We start from the raw sequence: 20,010 nt of genomic DNA on the forward strand, positions 1-20,010 counted from the left end.
ACGCGTGACAACGGTCTGCATTGGCCAGCTGGCTTCCTGGCCTGTGTTCCACTGAAAATGTAAAAGTTTGTAACGCCAAGAACCATCTCGTAATTCTCGCATTACTGTCCTTATTTTCGGACATCCACTTCAGAGGGGCATGGTCAGTGATCAATCTAAACTTTCTTCCCTCCAAGTAGTACCTGAGATGCCCATTTTATGGCCAAGGCCTCCTTTTCCACTGTGGCATAGTTTCTCTCATGTACATTCAACTTTCTGCTTAGATAGAAAGTAGGGTGTTCCTCACCCTCCTTGTTCTGGGACAGGACCGCTCCTATACCTACTTCTGATGCATCGGTTTGTACTATGAATTCCCTGTCAAAATTAGGAGTCATCAGGACTGGTTGGGAACACAACGCTACTTTCAACTCCTGAAAAGCTTTTTCTGCCTCAGGACTCCATTCCACCATGACTTTTTGTTTGCCTTTGGTCAGGTCAGCCAGTGGGATAAACCTCCTGTAGTACCCTGTAATTCCCAAGAAGGCTCTCGTCTGCTTCTTATTCAGAGGCCGTGGCCAGTTTTGTATGGCCTCAACCTTATTGAGCTGAGGCTTTATCAGGCCTCTGCCAATGGTGTATCACAGATATTTTACTTCCTCCATGCCTAGACAACACTTTTTTGGGTGGCTGTCAAACCTGCCTTATAGATGGAGTCCAACACTGCTTGTACCCTGGGTAAGTGAGACTGCCAATCAGGACTATGAATGACCACGTCATCCAGATAAGCAGCCGCATACCGTCGACGGGGCCTTAGAATCCTATCCATCATTCTTTGGAAGGTAGCAGGTGCCCCATGTAGCCTGAAGGGCAACATCTTGTACTGAAACAAGCCCTCTGGTGCTGAAAAAACTGTCTTTTCTTTGGCGCTCTCGGTTAACGGCAGTAGCCAATATCCTTTGGTTAGGTCAAGAGTGGTTAAATACCTCGCCGTCCCTAGTCTCTCAATCGGTTCATCCACTCTTGGCATCAGGTAGGCATCGAATTTTGAAACACTGTTCAACTTTCGGAAGTCATTGCAGAAACGCACACTACCATCGGGCTTTGGAATCAACACAATGGGACTTGACCATTCACTATGTGATTCTTCAATAACCCATAACTCTAGCATATTTTTAATTTCTTTTGACACCGATTCTCTTTGTGCTTCTGGTAACCTATAGGGTTTTAGATTAACTTTAACCCCTGGGTCAGTGATTATGTCATGTTTAATGACCGAGGGTTTCCCAGGTACGTCAGAGAACAGCACCCTATATCTGATCAGAAACTCCTTGACCTCTTGTTGTTGAATTGCCGACAGGGTTTTGCCACTGTCACTTCGGGAACTAAGGGCCCTAGATTTACTGGAGGGGCTCGGACGGCTGACAGTACCATTCTATCTTTCCAGGGCTTTAAAAGATTTATATGGTATATCTGTTCCGGCTTTCTTTTCCCCGGCTGGTAAACTATGTAATTGACCTGTCCCACTTTTTCTAAGATTTCAAAGGGCCCTTGCCATTTAGCCAAAAGTTTACTTTCCACAGTGGGAACCAACACTAACACTCTGTCCCCAGGAGCAAAGCTGCGTAACCGAGCATTGCGGTTGTATACCCTCTGCTGTGCCTGTTGAACCTGTTCCAAGTGCTCTCTCACTATCGGCACTACCGCAGCAATTCTTTCCTGCTTTTGAGAAACATGCTCAATCACTGTTTTGTAAGGACTAGACTGCCCCTCCCACGTCTCTTTGGCAATGTCTAGTAACCCCCTTGGGTGTCTCCCATACAACAAGTCGAAGGGTGAAAACTCGGTGGAGGACTGGGGAACCTCTCTTATGGCCAACAGTAAATATGGCAATAAGTAATCCAAATCCCTACCATCCTTGTCGACCACTTTCCTAAGCATGCGTTTTAACGTCTTGTTAAACCTCTCGACCAGCCCATCGGTTTGGGGGTGATAGACGGAAGTTCTTAACTGTTCAATTTTGAACAGGCGGCATAACTCTTTCATGACTTTTGACATAAACGGTGTACTCTGGTCAGTCAGTATCTCCTTAGGTATACCCAGCCTGCTAAAGACATGAACTAGCTCTCTGGCAATGGTCTTGGTTGATGTATTGCACAAAGGGATCGCTTCCGGGTACCTGGTAGCGTAATCCATTATTACCAGAATATACTGGTGGCCCCTGGCAGACTTCATTAAGGGTCCAACCAAATCGTTGGCTATTCTTTCAAATGGCACCTCTATAATAGGCAATGGGACTAGTGGACTTTTAAAATGTGGTCTGGGAGAATGATACTGACACTCAGGGCAGGATGCGCAAAAGTCAGATACCTCTTTATGGAGCCCGGGCCAGAAAAACCTCTGCATTATTCACTCAGTGGTTTTCTCTACCCCTAGATGGCCTGCCGTTATATGACCATGGGCCAGATCCAACACTGTCTTCTGTAGGCTTTGGGAACTATTAGTTATTCCACAATATCTTCCCCCTTCCTAGTCACCTGATATAACAAATCCTGACACATTGCCATTTGGGGATAGGACAAAGGACTATCAGGGTCTACGGGTTTACCATCAACTACTTTTACATTCTCCCTGGCTTTTACCAAAGTAGGGTCATTCAACTGCTCCACGGCAAAGACCTCTCTTCTGACCTCTAAATCAGGCAGATGATCAACTGGCCCAACAACACTTCCCACCTCAGTGGGAGGCACATCAATTGGCGAGCCACCCTCATGCTCCGCATTCTCTGGTTTGCCAATCATACTAGAAAAAGGGAATCTCTCTGACTCAGAAGAAACTCCCTCCTCTACTACATCGACAACCTTCTCAAATGGGTTGGGGTTGGTCACTTCTGGAACAAAACGGCTTTCCCACAACTTCCAGAAGTGAGCAAAGTCTCTCCCCAATATTGCATCGTACATCAGACCATGCACAAAAACCCACAGAGACTATAGCAGAACCACATGGTGTCTCGATGTTCACTTCGGCAGTAACATAATATCGAGTATCCCCATGTATGCAGGTCACACCAACAGTTTTTCCCTTACGCCCCAAGGGGTTCACCAGCTCAGCTTTCATAAGTGTCACCAAGCTACCAGAGTCTAACAGAGCCTCTACACGGTTTCCTTCTACAGTGAGTACACACATGTACTTATCTGTCTCAGCCTGCTGGTCAGCAGTACAGGCTGACTGTGCAAAGAAAGACATCCTGCAGTTAATATGAGCAGTATCACATTGCATAGGTTCAGAGGTAAGAGAACAATTAGCGGCAATATGGCCGAAGCCACCACATCGGAAACACTGAGTCATATTAATGTCTAGTCGTTTACGGGGTAAGAACCTTCCCGGCCTGGCTGGCCTGTCTCCAGGTTCTACACCCTCAGTCTTAGGTACATTCCACCGCCCAGCACCCTTCTCCCCTGGAATAGTCTTACCAGTGTCCATGGGAGTTCGCCGGTGCGCCATCGGGGCTTGGTGGGGCATACTCATCAGCTCCTCAGCCGCCATGTACCTCTCCACCAGCTCGACCAACTGGTCCGCGGACTTAGGGTCTGCATGGCTCACCCACTTGCGCAGAGTCGCAGGTAACGATCGCATGTACCGGTCACGACCCTTTCCACGATCTGTGGTCCCATCAGCATCTCGGGCTGTAGCCATTTTGAGGATAGATGGATGAGGTCATGCATCTGTGAACGTGGAGGCTTGTCCATATGGAACTCCCAGCGGTGGACCTGTTGGGCACGAACAAAGGTGGTGACTCCTAAGAGAGTTAGGATCTTCTGTTTTAGTTTTTTATAGTCCTTTGCATCAGCCAGGCATAAGTCGCAATAGGCCTTTTGTGGCTCCCCAGCCAGAAAAGGTGCCACCAGACTTGCCCACTGCTCCTTCGGCCAACTCTCCCTTTCGGCCGTTCTTTCAAATGCGGTGAGATATGCCTCCACATCATTGCCCAAAGTCATCTTTTGGAGGAAGTGACTGGCTCGTATGGAGTGAGTGGTGGTGGGATGACTAGTATTAGCATCTCTGGGCCGGGCGACCAGGTGCTGTACCACCTCTTTTATGGCCTGGCTGTTTTCCGCTAAGGCCTGGTGGTTTTCCTCGATGGTGACCTGTTGTTGCCTCTGGGCGATCTCCAAGGCCAATAGTTGCATCCTAGTGGATTCCTGCTGAGCCCTGGTAGCTTCTTGCTGAGCTGCCGTAGCCTGAAGCGGGGCTTTTACAACATCCTCCATTTTACCTCCAGGCACTGGTTGGAAGCTGAACCTTGCCTGTCTGAGCATTGGCTGACGCAACCTCTATGGAACTCCAGGTACACAGTGTTATTTCCACACTGACAAATTGGGTGTCTGTCCCTTTAATTTTTAAACGGAAAGTTTTCCTCTCGCTGCAACTTCAGTGTGTGTGGTGCCCGCATTCTCCACCATATTGTGACACCGTCGGATTAGGGGTCCTTCTCCTGGGTAGAGGACTCCTTCCTTACACACACAGCAGCTGGGAAACAGTACACCAGTCTGGATTCGAGTACAAGCTGGCTGGCGCTAGTCTTTATTGTGTAAAACCAAAGTAACATAAAGAAAACATAAACATAAATCCTAGCCCTGTCTGGGCTCTAACTATACAAATAAATTCCATTACTACAAGAACCTGGTAGGGCCTAACACCCTGACCAGCAACAAAAGTACAGCACAGCACTTACAGAAAGCACCAAGTGTCTCGGAGCAAACTTTCTGCCTGCTCTCCCAGGTGAGACTCAACCCCAAACAAACCAAGCATATCTTGGCCACTCTCAGCTGGAAGCCCTAATGAGCCTGTTACCAGGCTGAAAGGCCCAAAACCTGGAGTGGCCGTGGGTGGAGTCCTCCCTCTTCTCTCACCCACAAGCCACAGGACCCAAACCGGCTTTTCAAAAAGCGGAGACTCAAGCCTGCTACACTGCAGACTTTCTCCTGGGGGTTTAAAACACATAGGACAGGAACCTGGGACAAATGTACCTGCCACAGACCACTTTATCAGTGATCCTATCACAGTGTGTACATGTTACTGTGTAGTAGTGTCTGTACTGGGCTGTGTGTGTATATATGACATGGTGTAGTAGTGTATGTACTGGGCTGTGTGTGTATATATGACATGGTGTAGTAGTGTATGTACTGGGCTGTGTGTGTGTATATATGACATGGTGTAGTAGTGTATGTACTGGGCTGTGTGTATATATGACATAGTGTAGTAGTGTCTGTACTTGGCTATGTGTGTGTATATATGACATGGTGTAGTAGTGTATGTACTGGGCTGTGTGTATATATGACATGGTGTAGTAGTGTATGTGCTGGGCTGTGTGTGTGTATATATGACATAGTGTAGTAGTGTCTGTACTTGGCTATGTGTGTGTATATATGACATGGTGTAGTAGTGTCTGTACTGGGCTGTGTGTGTATATATGATATGGTGTAGTAGTGTCTGTACTGGGCTGTGTGTATATATGACATGGTGTAGTAGTGTCTGTACTGGGCTGTGTGTATATATGACATGGTGTAGTAGTGTATGTACTGGGCTGTGTGTATATATGGCATGGTGTAGTAGTGTATGTACTGGGCTGTGTGTGTGTATATATGACATGGTGTAGTAGTGTCTGTACTTGGCTGTGTGTGTATATATATATGACATAGTGTAGTAGTGTCTGTACTGGGCTGTGTGTGAGTATATATGACATGGTGTAGTAGTGTATGTACTGGGCTGTGTGTGTATATATGACATGGTGTAGTAGTGTCTGTACTGGGCTGTGTGTGTATATATGACATGGTGTAGTAGTGTCTGTACTGGGCTGTGTGTGTATATATGACATAGTGTAGTAGTGTCTGTACTTGGCTATGTATGTGTATATATGACATGGTGTAGTAGTGTCTGTACTGGGCTGTGTGTGTATATATGACATGGTGTAGTAGTGTATGTACTGGGCTGTGTGTGTATATATGACATGGTGTAGTAGTGTATGTACTGGGCTGTGTATGTGTATATATGGCATGGTGTAGTAGTGTATGTACTGGGCTGTGTGTGTGTATATATGACATGGTGTAGTAGTGTCTGTACTGGGCTGTGTGTGTATATATGACATGGTGTAGTAGTGTAGGTACTGGGCTGTGTGTGTGTGTGTATGACATGGTGTAGTAGTGTCTGTACTGGGCTGTGTGTATATATATGACATGGTGTAGTAGTGTAGGTACTGGGCTGTGTGTGTGTATAGATGACATGGTGTAGTAGTGTAGGTACTGGGCTGTGTGTGTGTATATATGACATGGTGTAGTAGTGTATGTACTGGGCTGTGTATGTATATATGACATGGTGTAGTAGTGTATGTACTGGGCTGTGTGTGTGTATATATGACATAGTGTAGTAGTGTCTGTACTGGGCTGTGAATGTGTATATATAAATGACATGGTGTAGTAGTGTATGTACTGGGCTGTCTGTGTATATATGACATGGTGTAGTAGTGTATGTACTGGGCAGTGTGTGTATATATGACATGGTGTAGTAGTGTATGTACTGGGCTGTGTGTGTATATATGACATAGTGTAGTAGTGTCTGTACTTGGCTATGTGTGTGTATATATGACATGGTGTAGTAGTGTATGTACTGGGCTGTGTGTATATATGACATGGTGTAGTAGTGTCTGTACTGGGCTGTGTGTGTATATATATATATGACATAGTGTAGTAGTGTCTGTACTGGGCTGTGTGTGTATATATGACATGGTGTAGTAGTGTCTGTACTGGGCTGTGTGTATATATGACATGGTGTAGTAGTGTCTGTACTGGGCTGTGTGTATATATGACATGGTGTAGTAGTGTATGTACTGGGCTGTGTGTATATATGGCATGGTGTAGTAGTGTATGTACTGGGCTGTGTGTGTGTATATATGACATGGTGTAGTAGTGTCTGTACTGGGCTGTGTGTGTATATATATATGACATAGTGTAGTAGTGTCTGTACTGGGCTGTGTGTGAGTATATATGACATGGTGTAGTAGTGTATGTACTGGGCTGTGTGTGTGTATATATGACATGGTGTAGTAGTGTATGTACTGGGCTGTGTGTGTATATATGACATGGTGTAGTAGTGTCTGTACTGGGCTGTGTGTGTATATATATATGACATAGTGTAGTAGTGTCTGTACTGGGCTGTGTGTGTGTATAAATGACATGGTGTAGTAGTGTATGTACTGGGCTGTGTGTGTATATATGACATGGTGTAGTAGTGTATGTACTGGGCTGTGTGTGTATATATGACATGGTGTAGTAGTGTCTGTACTGGGCTGTGTGTATATATGACATGGTGTAGTAGTGTATGTACTGGGCTGTGTGTGTATATATGACATGGTGTAGTAGTGTATGTACTGGGCTGTGTGTGTATATATGACATAGTGTAGTAGTGTCTGTACTTGGCTATGTGTGTGTATATATGACATGGTGTAGTAGTGTATGTACTGGGCTGTGTGTGTATATATGACATAGTGTAGTAGTGTCTGTACTTGGCTATGTGTGTGTATATATGACATGGTGTAGTAGTGTATGTACTGGGCTGTGTGTATATATGACATGGTGTAGTAGTGTATGTGCTGGGCTGTGTGTGTGTATATATGACATAGTGTAGTAGTGTCTGTACTTGGCTATGTGTGTGTATATATGACATGGTGTAGTAGTGTATGTACTGGGCTGTGTGTATATATGACATGGTGTAGTAGTGTCTGTACTGGGCTGTGTGTGTGTATATATGACATGTTATAGTAGTGTCAGTACTGGGCTGTGTGTATATATGACATGGTGTAGTAGTGTATGTACTGGGCTGTGTGTGTGTATATATGACATGGTGTAGTAGTGTCTGTACTGGGCTGTGTGTGTATATATGACATGGTGTAGTAGTGTATGTACTGGGCTGTGTGTATATATGACATGGTGTAGTAGTGTATGTACTGGGCTGTGTGTATATATATGACATGGTGTAGTAGTGTATGTACTGGGCTGTGTGTATGTATATATGACATGGTGTAGTAGTGTCTGTACTGGGCTGTGTGTGTATATATATATATGACATAGTGTAGTAGTGTCTGTACTGGGCTGTGTGTGTATATATGACATGGTGTAGTAGTGTCTGTACTGGGCTGTGTGTATATATGACATGGTGTAGTAGTGTCTGTACTGGGCTGTGTGTATATATGACATGGTGTAGTAGTGTCTGTACTGGGCTGTGTGTATATATGGCATGGTGTAGTAGTGTATGTACTGGGCTGTGTGTGTGTATATATGACATGGTGTAGTAGTGTCTGTACTGGGCTGTGTGTGTATATATATATATGACATAGTGTAGTAGTGTCTGTACTGGGCTGTGTGTGTATATATGACATGGTGTAGTAGTGTCTGTACTGGGCTGTGTGTATATATGGCATGGTGTAGTAGTGTATGTACTGGGCTGTGTGTGTGTATATATGACATGGTGTAGTAGTGTCTGTACTGGGCTGTGTGTGTATATATATATGACATAGTGTAGTAGTGTCTGTACTGGGCTGTGTGTGTGTATATATGACATGGTGTAGTAGTGTTTGTACTGGGCAGTGTTTGTGTGTATATATATGACATGGTGTAGTAGTGCCTGTACTGGGCTGTGTGTGTATATATGACATGGTGTAGTAGTGTATGTACTGGGATGTGTGTATATATATGACATGGTGTAGTAGTGCCTGTACTGGGCTGTGTGTGTGTATATATGGCATGGTGTAGTAGTGTCAGTACTGGGTTGTGTGAGTATATATGACATGGTGTAGTAGTGTCTGTACAGGGTTGTGTGTGTGTATATATATATATATATATATATAAAATGATATATATATATATATATATATATATGACATAGGGTAGTAGTGTCTGTACTGGGTTGTGTGTGTATATATATATATATATATATATATATATGACCTGGGGCTCTATTTACTACAATCCGCATATTGAATGCGGATTGTAGTGTGATATTACCGAGTGAATTCGCATTGCGAATTCAGGCAATATCACAGGGATTTACTATAAATCCCTTGCAGGGACAGAGCTTGCGATAAAGCTCTGTCCCTACGGATCCCATCCGCACTCTAGTCGCGGTATTTTCGGAAAAAATACAGCGACTAAGAGCCCGCGCATGCGCCGACCGACCACCGCTACTACCACCCCACCGACGCTAAGCCCCGCCCCCGGCGCTAAACCCCGCCCCCGCGATTGCAGACCCCCGCCACCCCCCCCTCCCCCCCCCCGCGACCCCCCCTCCCTTCATTACACTTACCTGCATCCTCCTGGCCTCCGGTGGTCTTCTCCGGGCTTCCCGATCAGGTGATCTCCCATACTGCACTGGGGCCTGATCACCTGATGACCGGGCCCCAGTGCACTGTGGGAGACCAGCTGACCGGAGAGGAGCCATCACCGGAGGCCCGATCAGCGGTCCCTGGATTCAGGTAAGTAAAAAAAAAAATGTTTAATTTTTTTTTTCTTTTTTTTACAGCAATCAGCTTGCGGTCTGCTTAGACCACACAGCTGCAGCTGATTACTGGTACCGGCTCCCGCCTCTGCTCTCCCCGTTAGAGCAGAGTGGGAGCCCGGTAACCGGGGGAGACCCTGGATAACGCCACCTCCAGGTGGCGTTATTATCACTTGGCTTCCCCCGGTATTTTTTTACAATTTATTTTTAGTAACTTGCACACAGATCACATTTCCCATTACAATTATGGGAAATGCGATCTGCTTTACTAAAAATAAGTGATACTGGGGGTTGGAGTAGAATTTTACTAATTCTACTCCAATTGCCCTGTAATAACTACAGGTGAAACTAAAATTATGTGAAAAGGGTGTGAAAACACCCTTTTTCACTTTATTTTAGTAAAAATAATGTTAAGAAATAGAGCCCATAGTGTAGTAGTCTCAGTACTGGGCTGTGTGTGTATATATGGCATGGTGTAGTAGTGTCTGTACTGGGCTGTATGTGTATATATGGAATGGTGTAGTAGTGTCTGTACTGGGCTATGTGTGCATATATGACATGGTGTAGTAGTGTCAGTACTGGGCTGTGTGTATTTATATATGACATGGTGTAGTAGTGTCTGTACTGAGCTGTGTATATATATGGCATGGTGTAGTAGTTGATGTACTGTGCTGTGTGTATATATATATATATATATATATATGGCATGGTGTAGTAGTGTCTGCACTGGGCTGTGTGTGTATATATGACATGGTGTAGTAGTGTCTGCACTGGGCTGTGTGTGTATATATGACATGGTGTAGCAGTGTCTGTACTGGGCTGTGTGTGTGTATATATGACATGATGTAGTAGTGTCAGTACTGGGCTGTGTGTGTGTATATATGACAAGGTGTAGTAGTGACTGTACTGGGCTGTGTGTGTGTATATATGACATGGTGTAGTAGTGTATGTACTGGGCTGTGTGTGTATATATGACAAGATGTAGTCGTGTCTTTACTGGGCTGTGTGTGTATATATGACATGGTGTAGTAGTGTATGTACTGGGCTGTGTGTGTATATATGGCATGGTGTAGTAGTGTATGTACTGGGCTGTGTGTGTATATATGACATGGTGTAGTAGTGTCTGTACTGGGCTGTGTGTATATATGACATGGTGTAGTAGTGTAAGTACTGGGCTGTGTGTGTGTATATATGGCATGGTGTAGTAGTGTCTGTACTAGGCTGTGTGTATATGACATGGTGTAGTAGTGTATGTACTGGGCTGTGTGTGTATATATATATATATATATATATATATGGCATGGTGTAGTAGTGTCTGTACTGGGCTGTGTGTATATATGACATGGTGTAGTAGTGTATGTACTGGGCTGTGTGTGTATATATGGCATGGTGTAGTAGTGTCTGTACTGGGCTGTGTGTGTGTATATATGACATGGTGTAGTAGTGTCTGTACTGGGCTGTGTGTGTGTGTATATGACATGGTGTAGTAGTGTATGTACTGTGCTGTGTGTGTGTATATATGACATGGTGTAGTAGTGTCTGTACTGGGCTGTGTGTATATATGACATGGTGTAGTAGTGTCGGTACAGGGCTATGTGTGTATATATGACATGGTGTAGTAGTGTCAGTACTGGGCTGTGTGTGTGTATATATGGCATGGTGTAGTAGTGTCTGTACTGGGCTGTGTGTATATGACATGGTGTAGTAGTGTCTGTACTGGGCTGTGTGTATATATGACATGGTGTAGTAGTGTCTGTACTGGGCTGTGTGTGTATATATGACATGGTATAGTAGTCTATGTACTGGGCTGTGTGTGTATATATGACATGGTATAGTAGTCTATGTACTGGGCTGTGTGTGTATATATGACATGGTGTAGTAGTGTCAGTACTGGGCTGTGTGTGTATATATATAACATGGTGTAGTAGTGTCAGTACTGGGCTGTGTGTGTGTATATATGACATGGTGTAGTAGTGTCTGTACTGGGCTGTGTGTGTATATATGACATGGTGTAGTAGTGTCTGTACTGGGCTGTGTGTGTGTATATATGACATGGTGTAGTAGTGTATGTACTGGGCTGTGTGTGTGTATGTGGATATGGTGTAGTAGTGTCTGTACTGGGCTGTGTGTGTATATATGACATGGTGTAGTAGTGTCTGTACTGGGCTGTGTGTGTATATATGACATGGTGTAGTAGTGTCTGTACTGGGCTGTGTGTGTGTATATATGACATGGTGTAGTAGTGTATGTACTGGGCTGTGTGTGTGTATATATGACATGGTGTAGTAGTGTATGTACTGGGCTGTGTGTGTGTATATATGACATGGTGTAGTAGTGTATGTACTGGGCTGTGTGTATATATGACATGGTGTAGTAGTGTCTGTACTGGGCTGTGTGTGTGTATATATGACATGGTGTAGCAGTGTCTGTACTGGGCTGTGTATGTGTATATATGACATGGTGTAGTAGTGTATGTACTGGGCTGTGTGTGTATATATGACATGGTGTAGTAGTGTCTGTACTGGGCTGTGTGTATATATGACATGTTGTAGTAGTGTCAGTACAGGGCTGTGTGTGTGTATATATATATGGCATGGTGTAGTAGTGTCTGTACTGGGCTGTGTGTATATATGACATGGTGTAGTAGTGTATGTACTGGGCTGTGTGTGTATATATTGCATGGTGTAGTAGTGTCTGTACTGGGCTGTGTGTGTGTGTGTATGACATGGTGTAGTAGTGTCTGTAGTGGGCTGTGTGTGTGTATATATGACATGTTATAGTAGTGTCAGTGCTGGGCTGTGTGTATATATGACATGGTGTAGTAGTGTCTGTACTGGGCTGTGTGTGTATATGACATGGTGTAGTAGTGTCTGTACTGGGCTCTGTGTGTATATATGACATGGTGTAGTAGTGTATGTACTGGGCTGTGTGTGTATATATGACATGGTGTAGTAGTGTCTGTACTGGGCTGTGTGTGTATATGACATGGTGTAGTAGTGTCTGTACTGGGCTGTGTGTGTATATATGACATGGTGTAGTAGTGTCTGTACTGGGCTGTGTGTGTATATATGACATGGTGTAGTAGTGTCTTTACTGGGCTGTGTGTGTATATGACATGGTGTAGAAGTGTATGTACTGGGCTGTGTGTGTATATATGTGGTGTAGTAGTGTCAGTACTGGGCTGTGTGTGTATATATATATGACATGGTGTAGTAGTCAGTACTGGGCTGTGTGTGTGTATATATGACATGGTGTAGTAGTGTCTGTACTGGGCTGTGTGTATATATGACATGGTGTAGTAGTGTCTGTACTGGGCTGTGTGTATATATGACATGGTGTAGTAGTGTATGTACTGGGCTGTGTGTGTTTATATATGACATGGTGTAGTAGTGTCTGCGCTGTGTGTGTATATATGACATGGTGTAGTAGTGTATGTTCTGGGCTGTGTGTGTGTATATGACATGGTGTAGTAGTGTCTGTAATGGGCTGTGTGTGTATATATGACATGGTGTAGTAGTGTCTGCACTGGGCTGTGTGTGTGTGTGAATGACATGGTATAGTAGTGTATGTACTGGGCTGTGTGTGTATATATGATTTGGTGTAGTAGTGTCTGTACTGGGCTGTGTGTGTATATATTACATGGTGTAGTAGTGTCTGTACTGGGCTGTGTGTATATATGACATGGTGTAGTAGTGTCAGTACTGGGCTGTGTGTATATATGACATGGTGTAGTAGTGTCTGTACTGGGCTGTGTGTATATATGACATGGTGTAGTAGTGTCAGTACTGGGCTGTGTGTATATATGACATGGTGTAGTAGTGTCAGTACTGGGCTGTGTGTGTGTATATATGGCATGGTGTAGTAGTGTCTGTACTGGGCTGTGTGTGTGTATATATGACATGTTATAGTAGTGTCAGTACTGGGCTGTGTGTATATATGACATGGTGTAGTAGTGTCTGTACTGGGCTGTGTGTATATATGACCTGGTGTAGTAGTGTATGTACTGGGCTGTGTGTATATATGACCTGGTGTAGTAGTGTATGTACTGGGCTGTGTGTATATATGACATGGTGTAGTAGTGTCTGTACTGGGCTGTGTGTGTATATAAGACATGGTGTAGTAGTGTCTTTGCTGGGCTGTGTGTGTATATGACATGGTGTAGTAGTGTATGTACTGGGCTGTGTGTGTATATATGTGGTGTAGTAGTGTCAGTACTCGGCTGTGTGTGTATATATATGACATGGTGTAGTAGTGTCAGTACTGGGCTGTGTGTGTGTATATATGACATGGTGTAGTAGTGTCTGTACTGGGCTGTGTGTATATATGACATGGTGTAGTAGTGTATGTACTGGGCTGTGTGTGTGTATATATGACATGGTGTAGTAGTGTCTGGGCTGTGTGTGTATATATGACATGGTGTAGTAGTGTATGTACTGGGCTGTGTGTGTATATATGACATGGTGTAGTAGTGTCTGTACTGGGCTGTGTGTGTATATATGACATGGTGTAGTAGTGTCTGTACTGGGCTGTGTGTGTATATATGACATGGTGTAGTAGTGTCTTTACTGGGCTGTGTGTGTATATGACATGGTGTAGTAGTGTCTGTACAGGGTTGCGTGTGTATATATGACATGGTGGAGTAGTGTCGGTACTGGGCTGTGTGTATATATGATATGGTGTAGTAGTGTCTGTACTGGGGTGTGTGTGTATATATGACATGGTGTAGTAGTGTCTGTACTGGGCTGTGTGTGTATATATGACATGATGTAGTAGTGTCTATCCTGGGCTGTGTGTGTATATATGACATGGTGTAGTAGTGTCAGTACTGGGCTGTGTGTGTATATATGACATGGTGTAGTAGTGTCTGTACTGGGCTGTGTGTGGGTATATATGACATGGTGTAGTTGTGTCTGTACTGGGGTGTGTGTGTATATATGACATGGTGTAGTAGTGTCTGTACTGGGCTGTGTGTGTATATATGACATGGTGTAGTAGTGACTGTACTGGGCTGTGTGTGTGTATATATGACTTGGTGTAGTCCTGTCTGTACTGGGCTGTGTGTGTATATATGGCATGGTGTAGTAGTGTATGTACTGGGCTGTGTGTGTATATATGACATGATGTAGTAGTGTCTGTACTGGGCTGTATGTATATATGACATGGTGTAGTAGTGTATGTACTGGGCTGTGTGTGTGTATATATGGCATGGTGTAGTAGTGTCTGTACTGGGCTGTGTGTATATGACATGGTGTAGTAGTGTATGTACTGGGCTGTGTGTGTATATATATATATGGCATGGTGTAGTAGTGTCTGCACTGGGCTGTGTGTGTATATGACATGGTGTAGTAGTGTCTGTACTGGGCTGTGTGTGTATATGACATGGTGTAGCAGTGTCTGTACTGGGCTGCGTGTGTATATATGACATGGTGTAGTAGTGTCTGTACTGGGCTGTGTGTATATATGACATGGTGTAGTAGTGTCGGTACTGGGCTATGTGTGTATATATGGCATGGTGTAGTAGTGTATGTACTGGGCTGTGTGTGTATAAATGACATGGTGTAGTAGTGTATGTACTGGGCTGTGTGTATATATGACATGGTGTAGTAGTGTATGTACTGGGCTGTGTGTGTATATATGACATGTTATAGTAGTGTCAGTACTGGGCTCTGTGTGTGTATATATGACATGGTGTAGTAGTGTCAGTACTGGGCTGTGTATGTGTATATATGGCATGGTGTAGTAGTGTCAGTACTGGGCTGTGTGTATATAATATGACATGGTGTAGTAGTGTCAGTACTGGGCTGTGTGTGTGTATATATGACATGGTGTAGTAGTGTCAGTACTGGGCTGTGTGTGTGTATATATGACATGGTGTAGTAGTGTCACTACTGGGCTGTGTGTGTGTATATATGACATGGTGTAGTAGTGTCAGTACTGGGCTGTGTATATATGACATGGTGTAGTAGTGTCTGTACTGGGCTGTGTGTGTATATATGACATGGTGTAGTAGTGTCTGTAGTGGGCTGTGTGTGTTTATATATGTCATGTTATAGTAGTGTCAGTACTGGGCTGTGTATGTGTATATATGGCATGGTGTAGTAGTGTCAGTACTGGGCTGTGTGTGTGTATATATGACATGGTGTAGTAGTGTAAGTACTGGGCTGTGTGTGTGTATATATGACATGGTGTAGTAGTGTCTGTACTGGGCTGTGTATATATGACATGGTGTAGTAGTATCTGTACTGGCCTGTGTGTGTATATATGACATGGTGTAGTAGTGTCTGTACTGGGCTGTGTGTGTATATATATGACATGGTGTAATAGTGTTTGTACTGGGCTGTGTGTGTATATATGACATGTTATAGTAGTGTCAGTACTGGGCTGTGTGTGTGTATATATGACATGGTGTAGTAGTGTCAGTACTGGGCAGTGTATGTGTATATATGGCATGGTGTAGTAGTGTCAGTACTGGCCTGTGTGTGTATATGACATGGTGTAGTAGTGTATGTACTGGGCTGTGTGTGTATATATGACATTGTGTAGTAGTGTATGTACTGGGCTCTGTGTGTATATATGACATGGTGTAGTAGTGTATGTACTGGGCTGTGTGTGTATATATGTCATGGTGTAGTAGTGTCGGTACTGGGCTATGTGTGTATATATGACATGGTGTAGTAGTGTCAGTACTGGGCTGTGTGTGTGTATATATGGCATGGTGTAGTAGTGTCTGTACTGGGCTGTGTGTATATGACATGGTGTAGTAGTGTATGTACTGGGCTGTGTGTGTATATATGACATGGTGTAGTAGTGTCTGTACTGGGCTGTGTGTGTATATATGACATGGTGTAGTAGTGTCTGTACTGGGCTGTGTGTATATGACATGGTGTAGTAGTGTCTGTACTGGGCTGTGTGTGTATATATGACATGGTGTAGTAGTGTCTGTACTGGGCTGTGTGTGTATATATGACATGGTGTAGTAGTGTCTGTACTGGGCTGTGTGTGTATATATGACATGGTGTAGTAGTGTCTGTACTGGGCTGTGTGTGTATATATGACATGGTGTAGTAGTGTATGTACTGGGCTGTGTGTGTATATATCACATGTTATAGTAGTGTCAGTACTGGGCTGTGTGTATATATGACATGGTGTAGTTGTGTCTGTACTGGGCTGTGTGTGTATATGACATGGTGTAGTAGTGTCTGTACTGGGCTGTGTGTGAATATGACATGGTGTAGTAGTGTATGTACTGGGCTGTGTGTGTATATATGACATGGTGTAGTAGTGTCTGTACTGGGCTGTGTGTGTATATGACATGGTGTAGTAGTGTCTGTACTGGGCTGCGTGTGTATATATGACATGGTGTAGTAGTGTCTGTACTGGGCTGTGTGTATATATGACATGGTGTAGTAGTGTCGGTACTGGGCTATGTGTGTATATATGACATGGTGTAGTAGTGTCAGTACTGGGCTGTGTGTGTGTATATATGGCATGGTGTAGTAGTGTCTGTACTGGGCTGTGTGTATATGACAAGGTGTAGTAGTGTCTGTACTGGGCTGTGTGTATATATGACATGGTGTAGTAGTGTCTGTACTGGGCTGTGTGTGTGTATATATGGCATGGTGTAGTAGTGTCTGTACTGGGCTGTGTGTATATGACATGGTGTAGTAGTGTCTGTACTGGGCTGTGTGTGTGTATATATGACATGGTGTAGTAGTGTATGTACTGGGCTGTGTGTATATATGACATGGTGTAGTAGTGTCTGTACTGGGCTGTGTGTGTGTTTATGACATGGTGTAGTAGTGTATGTACTGGGCTGTGTGTGTGTATATATGACATGGTGTAGTAGTGTCTGTACTGGGCTGTGTGTGTGTATATATGACATGGTGTAGTAGTGTCTGTACTGGGCTGTGTGTGTATATATGACATGGTGTAGTAGTGTATGTACTGGGCTGTGTGTGTGTGTATATATGACATGGTGTAGTAGTGTATGTACTGGGCTGTGTGTATATATATGACATGGTGTAGTAGTGTATGTACTGGGCTGTGTGTGTGTATATATGACATGGTGTAGTAGTGTCTGTACTGGGCTGTGTGTGTATATATGACATGGTGTAGTAGTGTCTGTACTGGGCTGTGTGTGTGTATATATGACATGTTATAGTAGTGTCAGTACTGGGCTGTGTGTATATATGACATGGTATAGTAGTCTATGTACTGGTCTGTGTGTGTATATATGACATGGTGTAGTAGTGTCTGTACTGGGCTATGTGTATATATATGACATGGTGTAGTAGTGTATGTACTAGGCTGTGTGTGTGTATATATGACATGGTGTAGTAGTGTATGTACTGGGCTGTGTGTATATATATATAACATGGTGTAGTAGTGTCAGTACTGGGCTGTGTGTGTGTATATATGACATGGTGTAGTAGTGTCTGTACTGGGCTGTGTGTGTATATATGACATGGTGTAGTAGTGTCTGTACTGGGCTGTGTGTGTATATATGACATGGTGTAGTAGTGTCTGTACTGGGCTGTGTGTGTGTATATATGACATGGTGTAGTAGTGTATGTACTGGGCTGTGTGTGTGTATATATGACATGGTGTAGTAGTGTCTGTACTGGGCTGTGTGTGTGTATATATGACATGGTGTAGTAGTGTATGTACTGGGCTGTGTGTGTGTGTGTGTGTATATATGACATGGTGTAGTAGTGTATGTACTGGGCTGTGTGTGTGTATATATGACATGGTGTAGTAGTGTCTGTACTGGGCTGTGTGTGTGTATATATGACATGTTATAGTAGTGTCAGTACTGGGCTGTGTGTATATATGACATGGTGTAGTAGTGTCTGTACTGGGCTGTGTGTGTGTATATATGACATGGTGTAGTTGTGTCTGTACTGTGGTGTGTGTGTATATATGACATGGTGTAGTAGTGTCTGTACTGGGTTGTGTGTGTATATATGGCATGGTGTAGTAGTGTCTGTACTGGGCTGTGTATGTGTGTAGGGGGCTGGAGTGTCATCAGAGCCACTTACCTGCCCAGCCTCCGTACTTCCTCAGGTCAGTCCTCCACCACCTGGAGAGAACGTGAATTGTGAATCCCTTCAGTAGCTTCCATGACAGTTTCAGTACCAGGTACGATAGAGCCAGCGGCCCTAAGATGGAGAGCCCCTGAGACAGCAGAGAGTCCGCCATCCTCTCCGTCTCCTGTCCCTATAAGAGGTTACACAGGGATTGCAGTGAAGGTAGTATGTGTCGGTGGCCGTCCCTCCCCCGGCTAATGACAAGATGTCACTGCCAAAACTTTCCTCCAATGATACACAGGATCAGATAGAGATGCCTCGTTCCCTGCGCTGGCACTCACCCATCTTGGAACACTGCCCTGTGTGATCCCTGGTAAATGATCTGTATATCTTCATCTGAACAGGGTCACAGAGAAGTGGCACAACTACTGTTTTGTACAGAGCCATAACTAGACTTTTTGTTGCACTGTGCCAGAGAGAGCATTGACACTCCCACCCTGCCCCCTATTTTTCAAAATAGGGACATAAGATGGTGCACCAGAAAAAGGTCCATGGCCTGATGGGGAAGGGCCCGGGAAGAGATAGGGGAGGCCAGGAGATGGTGGGGATAAATAGTGACATAATATAGTGCACCTGAGAGAGGGCCATGGCCTCATGAGGAAGGGCCAGGGAGGAGATAGGGGAGGCCAGGAGATGCTGGGGATAAATAGGGACATAATATAGTGCACCTGAGAGAGGGCCATGGCCTCATGGGGAAGGGCCAGGGAAGAGATAGGGGAGGCCAGGAGATGCTGGGGATAAATAGGGACATAATATAGTGCACCTGAGAGAGGGCCATGGCCTCATGGGGAAGGGCCAGGGAAGAGATAGGGGAGTTCTGGAGATGCTGGGGATAAATAGGGACATAATATAGTGCACCTGAGAGAGGGCCATGGCCTCATGGGGAAGGGCCAGGGAAGAGATAGGGGAGGCCGGGAGATGCTGGGGATAAATAGGGACATAATATAGTGCACCTGAGAGAGGGCCATGGCCCCATGGGGAAGGGCCAGGGAAGAGATAGGGGAGGCCAGGAGATGCTGGGGATAAATAGGGACATAATATAGTGCTCCTGAGAGAGGGCCATGGCCTCATGGGTAAGGGCCAGGGAAGAGATAGGGGAGGCCAGGAGATGCTGGGGATAAATAGGGACATTATATAGTGCACCTGAGAGAGGGCCATGGCCTCATGGGGAAGGGTCAGGGAAGAGATAGGAGAGGCCAGGAGATGCTGGGGATAAATAGGGACATAATATAGTGCACCTGAGAGAGGGCCATGGCCTCATGGGGAAGGGCCAGGGAAGAGATAGGGGAGGCCAAGGGATGCTGGGGATAAATAGTGACATAATATAGTGCACCTGAGAGAGGGCCATGGCCTCATGGGGAAGGGCCAGGGAAGAGATAGGGGAGGCCAGGAGATGCTG

The 20,010-nt window shown here is 44.7% G+C and overlaps 1 protein-coding gene across 1 annotated transcript in view; it reads right to left on the reverse strand.

Moving 5' to 3' along the window:
- LOC148439530 (very-long-chain 3-oxoacyl-CoA reductase-B-like) overlaps positions 1–18,723 on the reverse strand; it is a 230,510-nt gene extending 211,787 nt beyond the window's left edge. Inside the window, exon 1 of the mRNA XM_088464628.1 lies at positions 18,564–18,723. Coding sequence (XP_088320754.1) covers positions 18,564–18,723 — 160 coding nt within the window. The remainder of the gene's footprint in view (positions 1–18,563) is intronic.
- Between the last annotated feature and the right edge of the window lie 1,287 nt (positions 18,724–20,010).

This window comes from Taudactylus pleione, unplaced genomic scaffold, assembly GCF_031769625.1.
Source record: "Taudactylus pleione unplaced genomic scaffold, aTauple2 ptg001724l, whole genome shotgun sequence".
Taxonomy (NCBI): Eukaryota; Metazoa; Chordata; class Amphibia; order Anura; family Myobatrachidae; genus Taudactylus; species Taudactylus pleione.